The sequence below is a fragment of the Citrus sinensis genome, chromosome 8, assembly GCF_022201045.2.
Source record: "Citrus sinensis cultivar Valencia sweet orange chromosome 8, DVS_A1.0, whole genome shotgun sequence".
In the NCBI taxonomy this organism is placed as follows: Eukaryota; Viridiplantae; Streptophyta; class Magnoliopsida; order Sapindales; family Rutaceae; genus Citrus; species Citrus sinensis.
Window position 1 is genome coordinate 28,201,150 of NC_068563.1, and position 16,668 is coordinate 28,217,817.

Sequence of the window (16,668 nt, forward strand, 5' to 3'; positions counted from 1 at the left end):
TTCTTCTAAGTCTTCTTCAGCCGTTACTATAGAATAAGAACTGTCGCTAGGAGTTGCCCATTCAATCAGTTCTGAAATCTTTAGGACAATGTGACAATGGAATCTTGAAAAAGCAATGGGAATGAGAACGCGGATACAACTGCCTCGTTGTTTCTAAGACTTCTGCGCCTTTTTCTTTGCCGAATCACTTGCCACATGAATTGGAATCTCAGGAAAATGGAAATTATGCAGTCCCAAAAATAATCAAACTCACCTCTTCACCACGGGACTTGGGGTAAAAGTGAGCTAATCAATGACCTATATACTGATGCATAAGATGCTAAATTAGAATTTGCAATATAATTTTTCTCTATTAATTGCTAAATGAAAGAACATTGATGAGACATAGAAACAAGTTGTTTGATTATCCTTGGCCCTCCAAGGGTATGTTCTAGTACGAGTAAGCATAATGTTACGAGCCGTTCAAATTTGTCACCAACAAAGGCAAACTTCGCGCGCATGGGTACATTTAGTAAAAGTCTCCCTACTAACGGGATGCGCTCCGCAAAACAATAGAACGTACTTAACAACGTGGTACACTCAACACTGGGCCATTGTATACAACTAGCTAGCCATGGTACGCCCAACTCGAAATCTAGAATTCTCTATAATTTGCAAATAGCTAAAATTCTCTCGACTTTTGCATTTAAGTCCTAAGAAGATATTTATGCAAGTTGCTAGGAAGCTTTATGAGCTTGGCATCCAAGCCTATAAATACCCCATGGCACTTGCCATTTTTTATCTCCACACCAAGCACATTTCAGTACACACACAAGCTCTCAAGCTCTTGCAAAAAGTTATCTTGTATTTTTTTCATTTGTGAGTAAAAAAATTATATTTGGTTATATTACTCTCTCTTCTCTCTAGCATTGTCGCAAACATCTTTACTTGGCTAGTTTGAGAAGATAATTAGGGTTACTTAGCAACTTTTATGCTATAATTTGTCTAAATGCCGCACAGGTTTATTGTGCGCAATACTCATCTTGTGACAATAAGTTTAATTAGTGCATGACCACCATAACTGTTTGTATTATCAAAGCAATCAAAAATCTCCTTGGTATAGCTTGAAGATGATTTGATTTAAACTACTAACACAATGGTTGAGTAACATTCTTAATTAATTGGAAAAAAAATACGTTCAATGTCTTCTCCAGCCATATATCATAGCATGAAGATCTGTTGCCTCTTAACATTTGTGAAAGAAGAATATGTTATCTTACTATTATACCTATGCTGGGGAAATATATTTTTTATGCCCCTACTATTTCTGAAATAAAACTAACTTAAACTTATCCTAAAGATGTTGTCAAAACTTGCTGATGAACTTCACATCCTAATTTAAAGTAATGGTCTTTAGAACATTATGCAAGCGCACTACCTCAAGAAAGAACAAATGTGTAACTAAGGCAGCATCTTCGGTCTTCTTACATATGATAAAATGTGTCATATTAAAAAATCTATCGACCATAACCAGTATAGAAGTGAACTTCTATACAAGTGAACTTCTATATATAACTCACTCATCTCACATGTATCTTTTACAGATTTTACTGGCTATTAAAGTACTTCAAGGCTTGATGATCACTGTAAATCATGAACTCCTTTTGAACCAGGTAATATTCTTATGTCTTCAATGTCATAAAGATAACATAAAATGCTTGGTCATAAATAGACCACTTCTATCGTGCTTCATTTAACTTCTCACTCATGTATTTAATTGGCCGTTCCTCTTAGAAAAGAACAATCCTAATACCCTAATATCTTTACTAGAAGCATCACACTCGACTTCAAACAACTTGTCAAAGTTTGGTAAGGCTAGTACAAGAGTAGTAGACGAATTTTCCTTTAGTAAAGCAAAACTTGTTAAATTAGCATTAAGTCAAAATGAAACATAAAATGGTGGAAATTTAGCATAAGATTTGCAAATGAAAAGTAAAACAAATATACTAAGTTGATGTATTACTAATAAACAAAACATGAACTTACAAATATAACACAAAACTCGTAAATCAACATTAAGAGCAAAATAAAACATAGATTTTAGAATTAAAGAAATAATAGGTAGAAAGAAATATATTATTCTAAATTTGTACAGTTTACTTTAGCTAGATAGAAGTGATAGGTAGGAAAAAAAATGGATTGATTATGAATGCAAGTAATTTGTTAAAAAAAATTCTTCAGTGTGTTTAATTCTTATTTTTTCTCCAATGTAATTTTATTTAAAGCGAAGTTTTATAAGAATAATAAAGAGATGCTGCTAACTTCGCTCTAAATACAAAGGATCGAAAATTCACACACACGGTCCAATGCCATAGGTCGGCCTTTCTAGGGCCCAATTTCTTGTATTCGTGAAGGAATCTTTATAAAATCACTTCTATTAGTTTTATTTATGTTCACCCTTGTCCGTTTTGCCCCGGGTCCTTAGATGGGATTATTTTGTATTTACAAATGATAATAGATGAGTGACGCTAATGGCACTCTCTTTTCTTATAAAATTCCTAATTTCCTATTGTTTTGTAATTATCATTTTATCCTCTATATCTTAGACTGTATATTGTATTAAAAACTCATCTAATTCACTCAATCTCTTTCTTTATTGCAAACTCTTTAAATTGAAAAACTTAAAAAAAAAAGGTCTATTCAAAGAGTAAAAATTTGATTTAAACAAGTTTTATTCACTTATCTACAATTTATTTTTGTAAAAAAAATAAATTTGTGAACTTTTCATAGATTATTAATATAGGTATGTTAGGAGACAAATAATTTTTTTTGTCTATCTTATTTTCTTTGCAAAATAGAATGAGAGAGAGAGATGCTCATTTGGAATTTCTGAGAAAGAAGCATGAAGATTCAAGATGGGATTTATTAAAGAAGAATAACAAAAAAAAAAAAAAAGTTATTTTTGAAAGTTGGAAGGGGTTGGAATGGGAGACACAGTCACTCAATAAAAGTCTTTCTTGGAATATGAGTTTAAATACAAAAGGGCGTTGAAAAGAATAATATTAGCACCGTGTATTACAGGTCGGACACGTGTAGGACACCTGCCAAGCCCATGTCAATCCGACGCCTGGCAGTTTTTTGAATATTAGATCAACCAGTTTGACTAAAAAGCCTCGGCTCTTTCAAACTTTCAAGGCGAACACGAACGAACCCCACACATATCTCAGTGGAAGGAAAAATAAAAAGGTAAAAGCAAAAATAATAGTCACCAATTCACCATACTTATCATCTCCGGTCAGGTCTTTGTACGGTCAGTTTTTTGAAGCTGATAATAAAAAAACTAATCTGAGTCATCGCATTGGTCAACTTAAAAACGCAAATAATTCTTCGTTCAAATTTCGAAAGCCAACATCAGAAAATTAAAAGCAGAGCCAAACGGCAACTTGCTACAGACAGCAAAAGAGAGAGGACAGAGGCTTTACTTAAAAACGCGAGAACTCTTATCTTCTTTCTCATTCGTCTTCGGCTTAAAAGTTGGTTTTTTTAAAAAAAAAATGGAGAACGAATCGATGGTGATGAAAGACAGAGGGATTCCACTGTACGGTGGCAAATACGTACAGTACAATATTCTAGGAAACCTCTTTCAGGTCTCCTCTAAGTATGTTCCTCCTCTTCAGCCTATTGGTCGCGGCGCATACGGCATCGTTTGGTATAATTTTTTTTCAATCTTTCTTTTTTCTTTTTTTAGCTTTTGGAAGTAAATTATGTCGAGAATTTAGGCTGCTTAATTTCCTGCAACTTAAAAGGAGTGTTTGATTCGGTATCGGACAAGTTCTGGTTTTGCTTTTTTTTTTTTAAAGTAACCATTTAAATTATCTTAAAATATGAAATAAATATTTAAAAACAATTCGCTGTTTTCTACTACAGTTTTGTTCATAGTACATGAAGAAAAGCTAAAATGATATTCAAATTTTAAAAAAAAAGTATTTTTCTTACAAAGAAGATTCTAGAATCTCTCTATTTAATTATATTTTTATTGTTTGGGCATGTTGGGTCTTGCTTTTTTAAGCTGAGGATTTATAATTTCAGTTTAATTTATTTTTGTATTAATTGTGTATTTAATGATGATTTGGTTATTACTTATTAATGTAATTAATGTTTTTTCTATGTAAGAATTGATGCAATTTTCTGATGAAAAATTGAACTTTGTTAATGTAATGCAGTAGTGCTGTAAATTCAGAGACAAAAGAAGAGGTTGCAATAAAGAAAATTACGAATGCATTCGATAACAGGATTGATGCCAAGAGGATCCTCCGTGAGATCAAACTCCTCTGTCACATGACTCATGAGAATGTATTTACTTCTGTAAACTTATAGGCTTGTTTACTGTCCTGTGTTTTTCTAGCATTATTACTCTACTTTCACTTGCAAATCCCTGCTTCTGATCAAAAGATGTTTTCCTAGAATTGCCTATATATATGTGTCTGTATTAATGATCTAGTGGGCGATGTTGCTCATGTTATGGTGAGCCACGCTGCTATGTGGTGTGCTCTAGTTATCTATAGCTTCAACTCTATCTTTAAGGTGTTACAGAATCATGTCATGTTTGCAGTTGCTCAATAGATCATTTTTCTGTGTATACATATCCACACACAACAAATGATCTGGTAAGTGCAGTTCTATAATGCCTTGTGAATGGTGTTGAAGTTGTTTAATCTGACAGGCCAACATGACAGTGTTGCTCACTATAACGTGAGCAACGTCACCTATTAGATCATTACTCTCTCTCTCTATATATAAGAGTTCTAAAGTGTAGACATCTATTAAAATTCAAATCAACAATCAGAGAGTTGCTAGAAGACAAAAAAATTTCAACGCCAATTAATTATTAATTAGGCAATTTCTTAACATAGAGTTGAACAAAGTTTTGTTTCTTCAGCAATACTCTTTACAACAAGTTGGTTTGGATTTTAAGAAAAGTAGGCACCACTAGGCAACACAGGAAAGGAATATGTATATATGTATATTTTCATTTCAGTAATGCGTTAGTAATGTGCATGGTGTTCTTGTGGAGCTTTTGCAGACTAATTGTAACATTTGCCAAAAGGAGTATTGTACATAATATCCATCTATGACCATTTGTTTTATTTTTTCAATGATGTGAATGGGAGAAGATCAAGACATTAGTTTTGTGCAGATTGTCAAGGTGAAGGACATAATACCACCGATGGATAAGGAAAAGTTCAATGACGTTTATATTGTATATGAGTTGATGGATACTGATCTGCATCAGATAATACGCTCCAAACAGGCTCTGACTGATGATCATTGTCAGGTAAATAAGTTGGATCCTTTTTCTTCTGTTATAGTAGTGGTTTATACTGTCAAATGAGTATATACATCGCAAGCTTTTATTGCGTTGGGTGAGAAAAGTTTTATGAACAGTGGGTTTATGCTCTTGTTTTATCGAATTAGGAGCTGGCTGGCAAATATCTTGTATCTGTTAATCTGCTGCAACTTTCCTTGTGTTGTCCTTATTATTCAGATGTGTGCTCTTACCTTAGTATGCTCGAAATGAAGAAATGTTTGCTATATATGTTAACAACATCACCTAAAGCCTGAAGGGAACAATTCCATCCTTCACTAGCATGCCAAATGGTTGTTTTTTCCTGAATGGGCTCCTCAAAGCTGAGAAGACTGTTTTGTGAATTAAGATTCTTCCTAGAGAAGATTAAGAAATAAGAATGCTTTTGCCTGACCCATATCCCCAGGAGGATCCAAGCAAAACTTCTTGGAGAATTAAACCTATTTATTGAACCCTGTTGCTCTACCCATTTTGAAGTGTTCCTTCTGTGCTTGTCAATTTGTTTCTCTACGAGTGTAGTTCAGTACAGTATAATGGAATATTTTCTCAAGCTGGTTTCTACTAGATGAAACTTACTTATAACAGAGGTACTCATTGTTCAATGGCTTCTGCAGTATTTCCTATACCAATTGCTGCGGGGACTGAAGTACATACACTCTGCTAATGTTTTGCACCGAGATTTAAAACCAAGCAACCTGCTGCTCAATGCAAACTGTGATCTTAAGATTTGTGACTTTGGACTAGCAAGAACCACTTCAGAGACAGATTTCATGACGGAGTATGTTGTAACCCGATGGTATCGAGCCCCTGAATTGCTGCTTAACTGTTCAGAATATACTGCAGCTATTGATATTTGGTCGGTTGGTTGCATTTTCATGGAGATTATGCAAAGGGATACTCTTTTTCCTGGTAAAGACTACGTTCAACAGTTGACAATGATAACTGAGGTGCTCATCCTTTCTCATTATTCTCCTATTGGCTTTTGAAACTACATTTGAATTGCATAATTAGGTAATGGATATAATGAATAAAAATTCTTGTTTGGCTTTTACCAAAAATAGCTATTAGGTTCACCGGATGATTCAGATCTTGGATTCCTAAGAAGTGATAATGCCCGGAGATATGTTAAGCAGCTTCCACATGTCCCCAAGCAACCCTTTTCTCAGAAGTTCCCCAATATGTCTCCCGTGGCAATTGACCTTGCAGAGAGAATGCTAGTGTTCGATCCGGCCAAACGCATAACAGGTATGCTCCTTGTATAACACATTCACACCTGACCAATTTATTTTTCACTTTCTTTTTACTGACAAGAAACATCTCTATTTTTGTGATGCATGTGAAGTGGAGGAAGCATTAAACCATCCATATCTATCAAGTCTTCATGAGATCAATGAGGAGCCTACCTGTCCGTATCCTTTCAACTTTGATTTTGAACAGACATCCATGAATGAAGAAGATATAAAGGAGCTCATATTGAGAGAGTGTTTGAACTTCAACCCAGATCACATGCTCGAGTAATCTTTGACCTTTGTTTCTGTTGATCGGTTCATTTGAGTGATGTCAAGGTTGATTATGGTTTGCAAAGCTAGCATGTATGTCGTATGCAATTAGGGAACTCTGCATAAGCAGAAAATTTGGGAGATAGGTTCTCCCTTCTGATTTTAGTAGGGTGGAATGGCTTTATGGCAGTATATCATATAATACAAGTTACCGGATTAGTTAATTTCGACAGTGAAGTTCCCAGTTGGGGTTTGTAATTTGGGATTTATAAAAGAAGGCCGTTTGCTCCTAGCCTCCTTTGGTTTGGGATGTGTTTGTATAGTGTAAATTAAATTTTATCAAAACAGAAGAAGAAAGTATTAATCTGAGATAGAATACATGACTGGCAACAATGTACTGATTTTAATTTCTTGGTTGTAAGTTTTAGACTCTGTAATGCCTAATTAGTCTGTGTTAGCAGGCAACTTAAGTGAAATGTTTATGAGATTTCTATTGTTCTATTTTTCTAGTGCCGTCTAATTCTTGAATTTTGTCCTGGCAATCCGTAACAAGCACTACCAGATCGCTAAATTGTTTTTCTCCCAATTTATCTGAGGGAGCTAATCAGGTGCGCACGGTCACATGGGGTGCACGGTAAGGTTTGGAGTATAGAGCTATGTTGTGGGGTCACTGCTCCTTAGTTTCGATCTTGATAGGTGCCTAATTACACTGGTATAAGGTTTACGATTGTGACAGTTAATTATATTTATTTAATAGAGATTGTTACGTTACATAATTATATAATATACATAATTATATAGTAATCGTTGAATTTTTATTAATCAACTGTTATATGATTATAATCATATAATGTTATATAATTATGTAATATAATAAAAGTCTTATTTATATAAAAACTTTCAAGTTATTTATATTTTATTGGATATGGAATTTCACCCACCAGTTACATGTACGGGTCCACCCATTTGAGTTAAATAAAACTTGCGAACTTCTGCAAAATTGAGTTGAGAAGTATGCATACGCTCTATAAATACGTCCAAGAAGTAAGGAGTTATATTTATTAATTTGTCAGTCATCATAAGCATACACAAAGCAGCGAAAGAGAAGAAATAATGAGGCTCTCAATTCTCGCAGTCGCCAAAGCTCTGCAGAGCCAAAACAAAAAGAAGCTATCACCACTTCTATTCTCATTCTCCACAGCTTCTCGATCATTCTCACAGCTGAGCTCACAATCTCAACGGTGCGTTTTGAGCTCCTACTTTTACTAATAAATAAAAAAAAATTTCGTCAAACTTATTACATACGAATTTTCATTTCCTCACTATTTATTTATGATGATCGTTGACTGATTGACAGGCCTTCGTTTGGCATTGCTTTCGACATAGACGGTGTCGTTCTTTTAGGAAACACTCCCATTGGTGGCTCTAATAAAGCTCTCAAAAGGCTGTACCAACATTCCGGTATACACAAACTCCAAAAATGCAATTTTGTTTGAGAATAAATTTATAGAATTTTTATTTATTTATTTACTTTCGTCTTATGGACAGGTGATTTGAGGATCCCTTACATTTTCTTGACCAATGGTGAGTCATTTTCTTGATGATGATGATTAACATGGCATTTTAGATTACCTGATAGTTGCTAGTGCACATGTTCATTGAACTTATCTAGTACGCTTAGTTTATCTAGTGCACATGCATGTTTGCGTATATTTTGGAAGCAAGCAGCTATAGTGTTTTTTTTTTTTTTAACGCGCCCGCTTTTACTTTGCAATAGCTATGGATGGCTTTGCATTACTGATATAGAAATAGAGGAATATGTTTTTATTCCAGATAGATATTTATGCACATTGAGATGGATTTTTTGTGGGAAATTTTGCTATGAAGTTTGCTTCTTGGTGATTGAAGTTATGAATAATATTAGAGATATTACTTATTATTAGTTGGCTAATCTGCAGTTGATTCTGACTTCAACAGGAGGTGGTTTTCGTGAATCTAAAAGAGCCACTGAGTTAAGCAAACTTCTGGGTGTGAATATTCTACCTTGTCAGGTAATGCTGCAACAATTCTTAAAACCTTTAACCTGTGTTTACTTTATGATTTTTTTTTTCCTTTTATTCTATAGCAATTTGTTATCAATTATTTCAGTGTCAAACTAACAGACTTTGATGAAAACTTCTATTTCTTTTTCCTGGTTATTGTGCATAGCATTCTTTTACTTTTATTAGCTTTTTAAAATGTGATTCCACACAGGTAGTACAAGGCCATTCACCTTTTAAACAGCTCTTTAATAGGTAAGGTACAGGTATGATTTGTAGCTAGTTTATGTATTGATATTGATGTGCATATTTATGCTGAAGTAGAGGATCCTAAAGTATTGAGTAGAATAATGAGCATAAATGACATTAATTTTATCTTTAACGTCATTGTGTTGAAAATAAAGACTATAATATATGGGCATTTGTAAAGCTATTAATCTCTCTCTTTTTTCTTTATTCCATGTTATTCGTTCTAAACTTCCACTAAAGCAGAGAATCATTATGCCTTCCCCGTTGAATCTTGTCAAATCAAATCAACATAAGCTGTATCTTTATGGTCAATATGGTTGATGGCAGATCTAAATGTACTTTTTTTCCACACAGAGAGAATCACTTGTGGTAGTTCGCAACTCTGATCAATGGAGATGAATGAAAGGCTAATTAACTTAGCAGTTCAGTCTCAGAGTAAGATAGATAAATCATTTCTAATTTTTCAGTGAAGCTACATGCGTCCTGCCGGAGTTGAAATGAGGAGAAATTTATTCATCGTTAGAGAGATCTGAATTAAAATAACACATAAATCTGTAGGATTGTGGAAGTTTTTTTCTAGTCCAATTATCTTTGCAGTGATAACACTTTTGAATTGTGCAGATTTGAGAACGAATTCATTGTTGCCGTTGGTAAAGGTGAACCTGCTGCGGTAATGGCTGATTATGGATTTAAGTAGGCTCTTGGTTTCTTTTTCTTTTTTTTCCCCCCCTCACCATTCACCACAAGTCTTGGAAATAGTCATATCTTCCTGAGTTTTTATACCTGAATCACTATTGTGCTTGTTCATTTTATCTGCAGAAATGTGCTTTCAATAGATGAGTATGCATCCTACTTTGACGGCATTGATCCTCTCGCACAATATAAGAAGTGGAATATTAAACATGCTGCTAGTGAAAATAGAACTTTTAAGGAGATGGCTCCGACTATTTGCTCCCAGAGAGTTCAAGCAGCATTTATAGTTAGTGATTCTGTTGACTGGAGCAGAGACATTCAGGTTGACTTAGGTTTTTTAGCTAATATGATCAGTAACTGTTATTTACATTCAGTGAAAGGACTTGCAGTCAAATTATTAGCTATAACTGGTCAACAAAGGTGCCGGGCTCAATGTCTTAACATCCATATGGATGAACAGTTAAGAATTAAATTTTGACCTTCCCCTTTGTCCTACTGGTGTTGTGTCAGTATTGTGGTCAGGAGTGTTGGCCTTTATAATCCAACCCTATACTTTTCCAGCTTATGGATCTTACTGTTCTTGTGGAAAGTTTATAATTCTACCTGAAGTTGATTTGTTATGATTTTTGTTTAGGTTGTTTCAGTTCTCAGCTGCTGAATGTCTGGCCAAAACCTGAGAATCACAGTGCATTTCTTTTTTTCTGTCTATAATATAGGAAACTTTGTGGGAAAGAAAAGAAAAATACATTCAATCTAATTTTGTTAATAGTAAGTCTCGACTATAATCAAATTAGAGGTTTGAACTTTGAATGGTCATCCTGAGTCACAACAGTTTCAAACTTGCTCTTGTTGTCATGTCTTCTGAAAACATCCTTCTACTCCTGTTATTTTTGGTCTTTGAATATTTACTACAGTAAATGTCTTTTAGGTTCTTTGTGACATTTTAAGAACTGGAGGTCTACCTGGAAGGGAAACTGGACACCAGCCGCATTTGTATTTTGCAAATGATGATCTTAAATACCAGGTTAGTTCTTATGTAGACTCTATATGTTGGTTGTTATCTTGAGTTTTTGTAGAAATCTTTTTTAAAACTGGTTATATACTGACAAGGTGCTGTTGAAGTTAGGCTACTTTCCCTTCTGAACGTCTGGGTATGGGAGCTTTCAGAATTGCACTGGAATCCATTTTCAATAGGTAAGAGAGCTCCAGTAGTTGATCCTATACTGTCTGAATTTTTTCAATGAATACTTGGAAATGTCTTGCTGGCCCACTTATTGACGGTCCTTGACTTATTTGACCACAATCACTCAAATGAGTTGGAGGCTAACCTGTGGACGTCTGCTTCTGAGAGATGGCCCTTTTTTGAGATTTGATGAATTGACACCAAATGTTGAAAATGTAACCTGTATATCCCATGTTCTCTAATCTCTACCCTTTGGCACTATATAATTTCAATATTGTGTGATGCAATGAACTTTTCTGCCTTTTCATTAATTATGCAGAATTCACCCAAACCCTCTGGAGTATACTTCTTTTGGCAAGCCAAATCCATTAGTTTTTCAGAACGCTGAGTTGGCACTAAAGCAACTAGTTCTTTCTCTTTGTCCTAATGCTCATGTTGTGAATCATGCAACTTCTGAAAGTCATCATTTTAGAACGCTGTACATGATTGGAGATAACCCTTCAGTTGACATTAAAGGAGCACGCCAGGTTTGTCTCACATGTCTAGAAATGTGGATTCATAATCTCATATATTTGTATTGTCAACTACATATTTTTTTTAAATATATTACAGTGCAACAAAAAGATTTCTTTTGCAATTTCAGGCCGGGCGACCCTGGTTTTCTATTCTGACTAGGACTGGGGTTTTCAAGGGAAAGGAAAATAGTTCTGAGTTTCCGGCAGATCTGGTAAACATTCCATGAACTTGGGCATTTTGTTATCCAGGCGTAATGCGCTCATATTTACAGTTAAATCAAGCACATTCTATTTCCCTCTTTTTTTCCCACCCATATGTGCTTAATTACAGTTGAAGTGCTCGAAATACCAATTTGGCATTGAATTGCGCAACTGAACTTTTATGTTGAATTTTGCAGGTCGTTGACACCGTGGAGGAAGCTGTGGAGTATATATTGAGAAAGGAGTCCATCTAATACAGATTCTATACCCCTACCTGTTCCAAGATTTCCTGTTATATTGTTTGGAACACCAGGCCATTTATATTGAAAGGTGTAGGATGTATGGGTCAATTCAGTTCAGAGTTGCCGTATGATACCAATAGTGATAACCTAGTAGTTCTTTCTAGGTTTGTATGTCCAAATCCATCTTGGTGTAAAACACATTGTCTTCATTTTTTCTTTCTTTCCCCGTAAATGGGGTTAATTCTATTTACGTTGAATTGTGAAACAATCTAACACAGTTTCCAAATATAAGGAGGGATCGTTTGTTCTGCTTGCTATGGACTCCTTGAAGCTGCCCATTTTATCTGGCTTTTATTATTGTTTACAAGTAATTGAACTCTATAATATAGTGGATTTGGGGCATTATCACACTTGTTAAACAAACCAAATGATCATTTAGCTTCAGCCAATGCACTTGGAACGTGATTATGCAACAAAAAGAGAAGTTTAGGGCAAGGAGGAATTCCATTCAATGTCCTGAAAACTTTTCATCTCTCTTTTAGCACGGTAATTACAATAGCATAAAAATCCAGTACAAAAATGTAAGTTTCATATGTTACAGCACATGGAATGGTCTATAATGCAATAAAGACCAAATTAAGTCCTCTCCGTCTCCTTTTCGTAGAGTTCTAGAGTAATATCTCATATTCCATCTTTTTTGGGTCACACCATAAGTGTTTAGAACTTGATGACTTGTTTAGGTTGGCTACCGTGTAATCCAAGTGCCTTACTCAGTGCAGTCTGAAAATTGTTGAAAGGAACCAGCTCCATGCTGCAAAGAAAAGCACCTCACCTCAGTTAATAAAATATTAATAGGTGATGATTAAAAGGAATAACGAAAAGATGCTTAATTAATATCATTACAGCAAGTATTTTTTCTGTTAAGATGAACGTACTCATATTTTAATTTCCCTTCTCGTGCTAGGCACAGAAGATAATCTATCATATTTCTGCACTCTGTTGCTTTCTCTGAGCTCAACCATTTTTGCAACCAAAAGCCCTTCAAGGAAAGATCCTGCAAAAAGATATATTTAGAGATATTGGCTGTAAGAGTCTTGGAATGATAAGTGTGCTTCAAAAAAGACAACCCATTTGTAATGCTACTTTTCATTTTATTTTTGCTAACACACAAATAACAAGTTGCAGTATTCCTTTTTGTTCTTTTCCACTTTCCTTCAAATTTGAACTCTGGCTTTATGTTTCTACATTTTAGGCTTTAGATTCTTCTGAACATTAGAGTACACCTCATGTCCATGCCTCACTAATATCCTTCTAGTATAACCTTCTTAAGTAGATGATGAAAAAACTAAAGAACAAGCAGATTCTTAAACCCTACAGAAATTGATCCTCAATAGTAACGCTTAAATGTAACTGACAACAAGGAGAAGGAACTGGAGTATCAGGGCTTACCTTAAATATGAAGGATGAAGTTGATACAGTGATGGGTTTCTTTGACATTCCACCATATGTTACCATAGTTCCTCCCTGACTGAAAACAAAAGTTTTATCTCTTAACTTGTGAAAATAATTTCTACATCCAAACATATAGCTTTCTCAATAATTTAGTATTGAAGATCACACCTCAAGAATTTGAGAACCATAGAAGCAGAATTGCCCCCAACACAGTTAAATCCCAAAGCAGGTTCAGGTAAATTAGCCTAGCATACAATAGACATATAAAATCGTAACATTGAGTCTGAAGAACTCAAAATGTAAGAAACAAATCAAGCATTACAAAAGCACATGATTTTCTAGCACCAAACACATTAAAGAAGTACAAATCCTTAGTCTCACAAATATAATGACTAAAAGATAATAATACCAGAAAACCCTTGACATTTTTCACTTCCAGCTGGCTCTCAGTAAATACTTCATCTGCACCAAGTCCTTTAAGCTTTTCCTTAGCTTCATCTGACCCTGCCCTGGACCAAGCTGAAGAGGGTAATTGAAGGTATATAGGCAGGCATCCATTGGATAACAAAACTTCAAGCAATTAAAAAATTCAGTCAGATAAACCCTTCTTGCCACATTCTAAATTTTTAAAAGTTAAAGCTGTGTCTGATTGTAGGTCTTCCTCCGTCCCATGTTTGGTAAGGTTATTATCAAATCACTTATTAGCCACAAATACCTTTGTTTTTATTTTATACAAGTCATCACCATGGAGCAATATTTCTTTTCAGCTTTCAATTAAACTTTAAATAAGAACTAATTGATTTTCCACATCTAAACCTCCATCATTGAATCCTTTAGAAATGATCAGGAAGGGTTATCAGATAAAAAGAGTACAGAATAGGTTGTAGTCAGAAATCTAGTGAGGATATGGGAGTTTTACTTCCCAGAGTTGTCCATATACTGGTCAATGACAATTTGTTCAGCAGAACATGGCCAATAGAGCTAGTCAGATGAGGATATAACATTCTTAGAGGCGTACTCAATGAGGATCATGAGAAACATCTGTACCCTCAGTAAACTTGAGAAAAGGCAGATTAGGATATAACATTCCTAGAGGTAAGTACTCAAAGCAGATCATGAGAAACATCTGTACCCTCAGTAAAACTTGAGAAACGAAATTGAGGATGCTTGGGGAAAAATACTCATGCTTGCATGTGTCTCTAGCAGTGATTTAAAGGACGTAAAACTGTAATATCCGCATATTAAAGACGAAGCTCGTTGGGCACGATACTGCAATAGAAGTGAATGTTTAAAGGCCTTTGTTTGGTGCAATGATGGGCAACCCACAAACAAACTATCAGAACCTGACAAGTATGTAAATCTATCAAACATTATTCTGGCAGTGAAATTCTGACACCAGGTAAAAGTTAATACATGCCTAAACTAAGGGTCTCTGTTTTCTTTCAGACCATACTTCAATCAACAATAGGACAAGTATGAGGTCAACTATCACTAGAAAAGCTTTTAAATTAGTTTTGTAGTAAACCTTGGTAATCCTCAACATTCAAAGTTTTCAGGAAGATGAAGAGTATGAAACCATAATTTGTTGGTGAAAGCAATGTCTATTGTCAAGGTTAAAACCATGAACAGAGACCACAGAAATGTACTCTGTTTAATTATCAAAATTCGAACAAATTTGCTGAATAACAAGATTAAATGCAACCGAGCTCAAGTAATACTCAGCTCCCATGTAATACCTATCCCTTATAATATTAATGCTATGGATGCCACGATGTCTTGCAATCTGAATTATGCACTGCCCCACAATGCTTGTTGCACCATTTTGGACGATAGAATCTCCTGCTTATACCAAGATTTATCAGGAAAAAGAAGCAAAAGAATAATAAAAAATTGAAATGAAACATAAGGCAACACCTGAATTTAGAGTTGTGAAGTCTTCAAGCATTCTTAAAGCAGTCAAAGGATTAACAATAATGGTAGCAGCATACTCCATAGGTGAATCTTTACTAATTTTGTGCCAGACACTCTGATCTTTCACAACATAACTCTGCCATGTTCCTGCATAAAGCATCACACAGTGCCCTATTATGTTCTCTTGTTAAATATGTTAATATTTTGTGCCAAAGGTGTTCTAAGTATTATCCAAAATGTCTTTTCTATTCCTATTTTTCACAATGTGTGAAGTCTCTAAGGTGCAGTAATTGTCCCACGTGCAACTGCAAGACCAGCACACATTTTCTTCTTTTAAAAAGAGTAACACATCATGACCACAAGCAGCAAGTATGAAATAGCTTGCAAAGTTGGAAAAAGCAAATCTACCTGATGAGGGTGGAGAGGGGATGACCCAATCACCGGGGGCCAGTCTCGTAACTGCAGAGCCGACAGAATACACCTCTCCAACACCCTCATACCCTCCAACTGCTGGCACTTTTGGCCTCACCGGGTACACCCCTGCCAACAACACCAAATTAACAATTTTTCAATTCTATCCTATGCAATGAACTAAACCAATCATGCAGAAACCATAAATAAAAAACAATAAATAAAATTTTGCAATTTCTGTGCTTGGCGTAAAGTAGAAATTTTACTCGGCTGAGTTAATAATCATCGAAATGTACAAACAGTTAGTTGTGAAGAGCAATTTTGACCCAGAGCAATTTTCATGCTTCTGTGAAGGAAAAAAAAGGGAGCAAAAGAGACCTTCAATGCGATTGATATCAGAAGGGTTGATAGGAGCAGCTAACATTTTAACGCACACGTCATTCTCTTTCACTTCCACCGGCGGTAACTCTATCATTCTGCAAATTCAATTCAACACCAAATATGTAATTACACTACTCATTCATTCACCACTATAACTAACTATACTCATACTTCTATAACATATATCTTTCGGCGGCGTACTTGATGACTGAGTCGGGCGGGCCCTCCCGCTCGTAGACGACAGCCTTTGACGGCGGCGACATTAGAGCCGAGAAGGCCCGAACTCGTTGGGCTTGGACCCGACGAGCACGGGCCCATTCGATACTTGCTGCTGAAATTGATCTGTTTATCAGTTTTAGCGCCACTGATCTTGCCAATGCCATCTTTGATCTTTCCAGTTTGGTTAGCGCAGGCAAAGTTGCTCGTGTCAATGAGTGCATCTCTAGCACCAAAAAACGATGTCGTTCTGGGGTTTCCAAAATCCATCGACGCCTTGTTTCTATATTTATCAACTGGCCAGGCAGGGCCGATCCGGGCCTGTCATTATA

The 16,668-nt window shown here is 35.3% G+C and overlaps 3 protein-coding genes across 3 annotated transcripts; 2 read left to right on the forward strand and 1 right to left on the reverse strand.

Moving 5' to 3' along the window:
* Window positions 1-3,279: 3,279 nt before the first annotated feature.
* LOC102609140 (mitogen-activated protein kinase 13-like) lies at window positions 3,280-7,344 on the forward strand. The gene is made up of 6 exons (XM_006488147.4): window positions 3,280-3,688; window positions 4,203-4,332; window positions 5,177-5,314; window positions 5,959-6,291; window positions 6,406-6,589; window positions 6,687-7,344. The coding sequence occupies exons 1-6, from the start codon at window positions 3,534-3,536 to the stop codon at window positions 6,860-6,862; spliced, it is 1,116 nt and encodes a 371-aa protein (XP_006488210.1). The 5' UTR covers window positions 3,280-3,533; the 3' UTR covers window positions 6,863-7,344.
* Window positions 7,345-7,791: 447 nt separating this feature from the next.
* Window positions 7,792-12,279, forward strand: LOC102609429 (uncharacterized protein YKR070W). The gene is made up of 12 exons (XM_006488148.4): window positions 7,792-8,084; window positions 8,201-8,304; window positions 8,392-8,427; window positions 8,821-8,894; window positions 9,097-9,137; window positions 9,753-9,824; window positions 9,951-10,146; window positions 10,753-10,848; window positions 10,951-11,018; window positions 11,327-11,534; window positions 11,651-11,734; window positions 11,921-12,279. The coding sequence occupies exons 1-12, from the start codon at window positions 7,957-7,959 to the stop codon at window positions 11,975-11,977; spliced, it is 1,164 nt and encodes a 387-aa protein (XP_006488211.1). The 5' UTR covers window positions 7,792-7,956; the 3' UTR covers window positions 11,978-12,279.
* Window positions 12,280-12,450: 171 nt separating this feature from the next.
* On the reverse strand, window positions 12,451-16,647 carry LOC102609695 (enoyl-[acyl-carrier-protein] reductase, mitochondrial). The gene is made up of 10 exons (XM_006488149.4): window positions 16,322-16,647; window positions 16,118-16,215; window positions 15,737-15,868; window positions 15,332-15,475; window positions 15,154-15,256; window positions 13,827-13,926; window positions 13,586-13,662; window positions 13,415-13,493; window positions 12,901-13,019; window positions 12,451-12,776 (listed from the first exon to the last, which is right to left on the reverse strand). Exons 1-10 carry the CDS (start codon window positions 16,558-16,560, stop codon window positions 12,683-12,685), a joined length of 1,185 nt encoding a protein of 394 aa, XP_006488212.1. The 5' UTR covers window positions 16,561-16,647; the 3' UTR covers window positions 12,451-12,682.
* Between the last annotated feature and the right edge of the window lie 21 nt (window positions 16,648-16,668).

What these genes read in the sequence shown, in the direction of transcription:
- LOC102609695 (XM_006488149.4), bottom strand. Translation starts at nt 16,560, where the DNA reads ATGCACTCATTGACACGAGCAACTTTGCCTGCGCTAACCAAACTGGAA. An exon ending in CTTCACAACTCTAAATTCAG is followed by an intron (nt 15,257 to 15,331) that starts GTGTTGCCTTAT and finishes TGGTATAAGCAG; the next exon opens with GAGATTCTATCGTCCAAAAT. An exon ending in GAAGGGAAATTAAAATATGA is followed by an intron (nt 12,777 to 12,900) that starts GTACGTTCATCT and finishes TTTTCTTTGCAG; the next exon opens with CATGGAGCTGGTTCCTTTCA.
- LOC102609429 (XM_006488148.4), top strand. Translation starts at nt 7,957, where the DNA reads ATGAGGCTCTCAATTCTCGCAGTCGCCAAAGCTCTGCAGAGCCAAAAC. An exon ending in TTACATTTTCTTGACCAATG is followed by an intron (nt 8,428 to 8,820) that starts GTGAGTCATTTT and finishes TGACTTCAACAG; the next exon opens with GAGGTGGTTTTCGTGAATCT. An exon ending in ACATTAAAGGAGCACGCCAG is followed by an intron (nt 11,535 to 11,650) that starts GTTTGTCTCACA and finishes TTGCAATTTCAG; the next exon opens with GCCGGGCGACCCTGGTTTTC.
- LOC102609140 (XM_006488147.4), top strand. Translation starts at nt 3,534, where the DNA reads ATGGAGAACGAATCGATGGTGATGAAAGACAGAGGGATTCCACTGTAC. An exon ending in GGCGCATACGGCATCGTTTG is followed by an intron (nt 3,689 to 4,202) that starts GTATAATTTTTT and finishes AATGTAATGCAG; the next exon opens with TAGTGCTGTAAATTCAGAGA. An exon ending in TGACTGATGATCATTGTCAG is followed by an intron (nt 5,315 to 5,958) that starts GTAAATAAGTTG and finishes TGGCTTCTGCAG; the next exon opens with TATTTCCTATACCAATTGCT.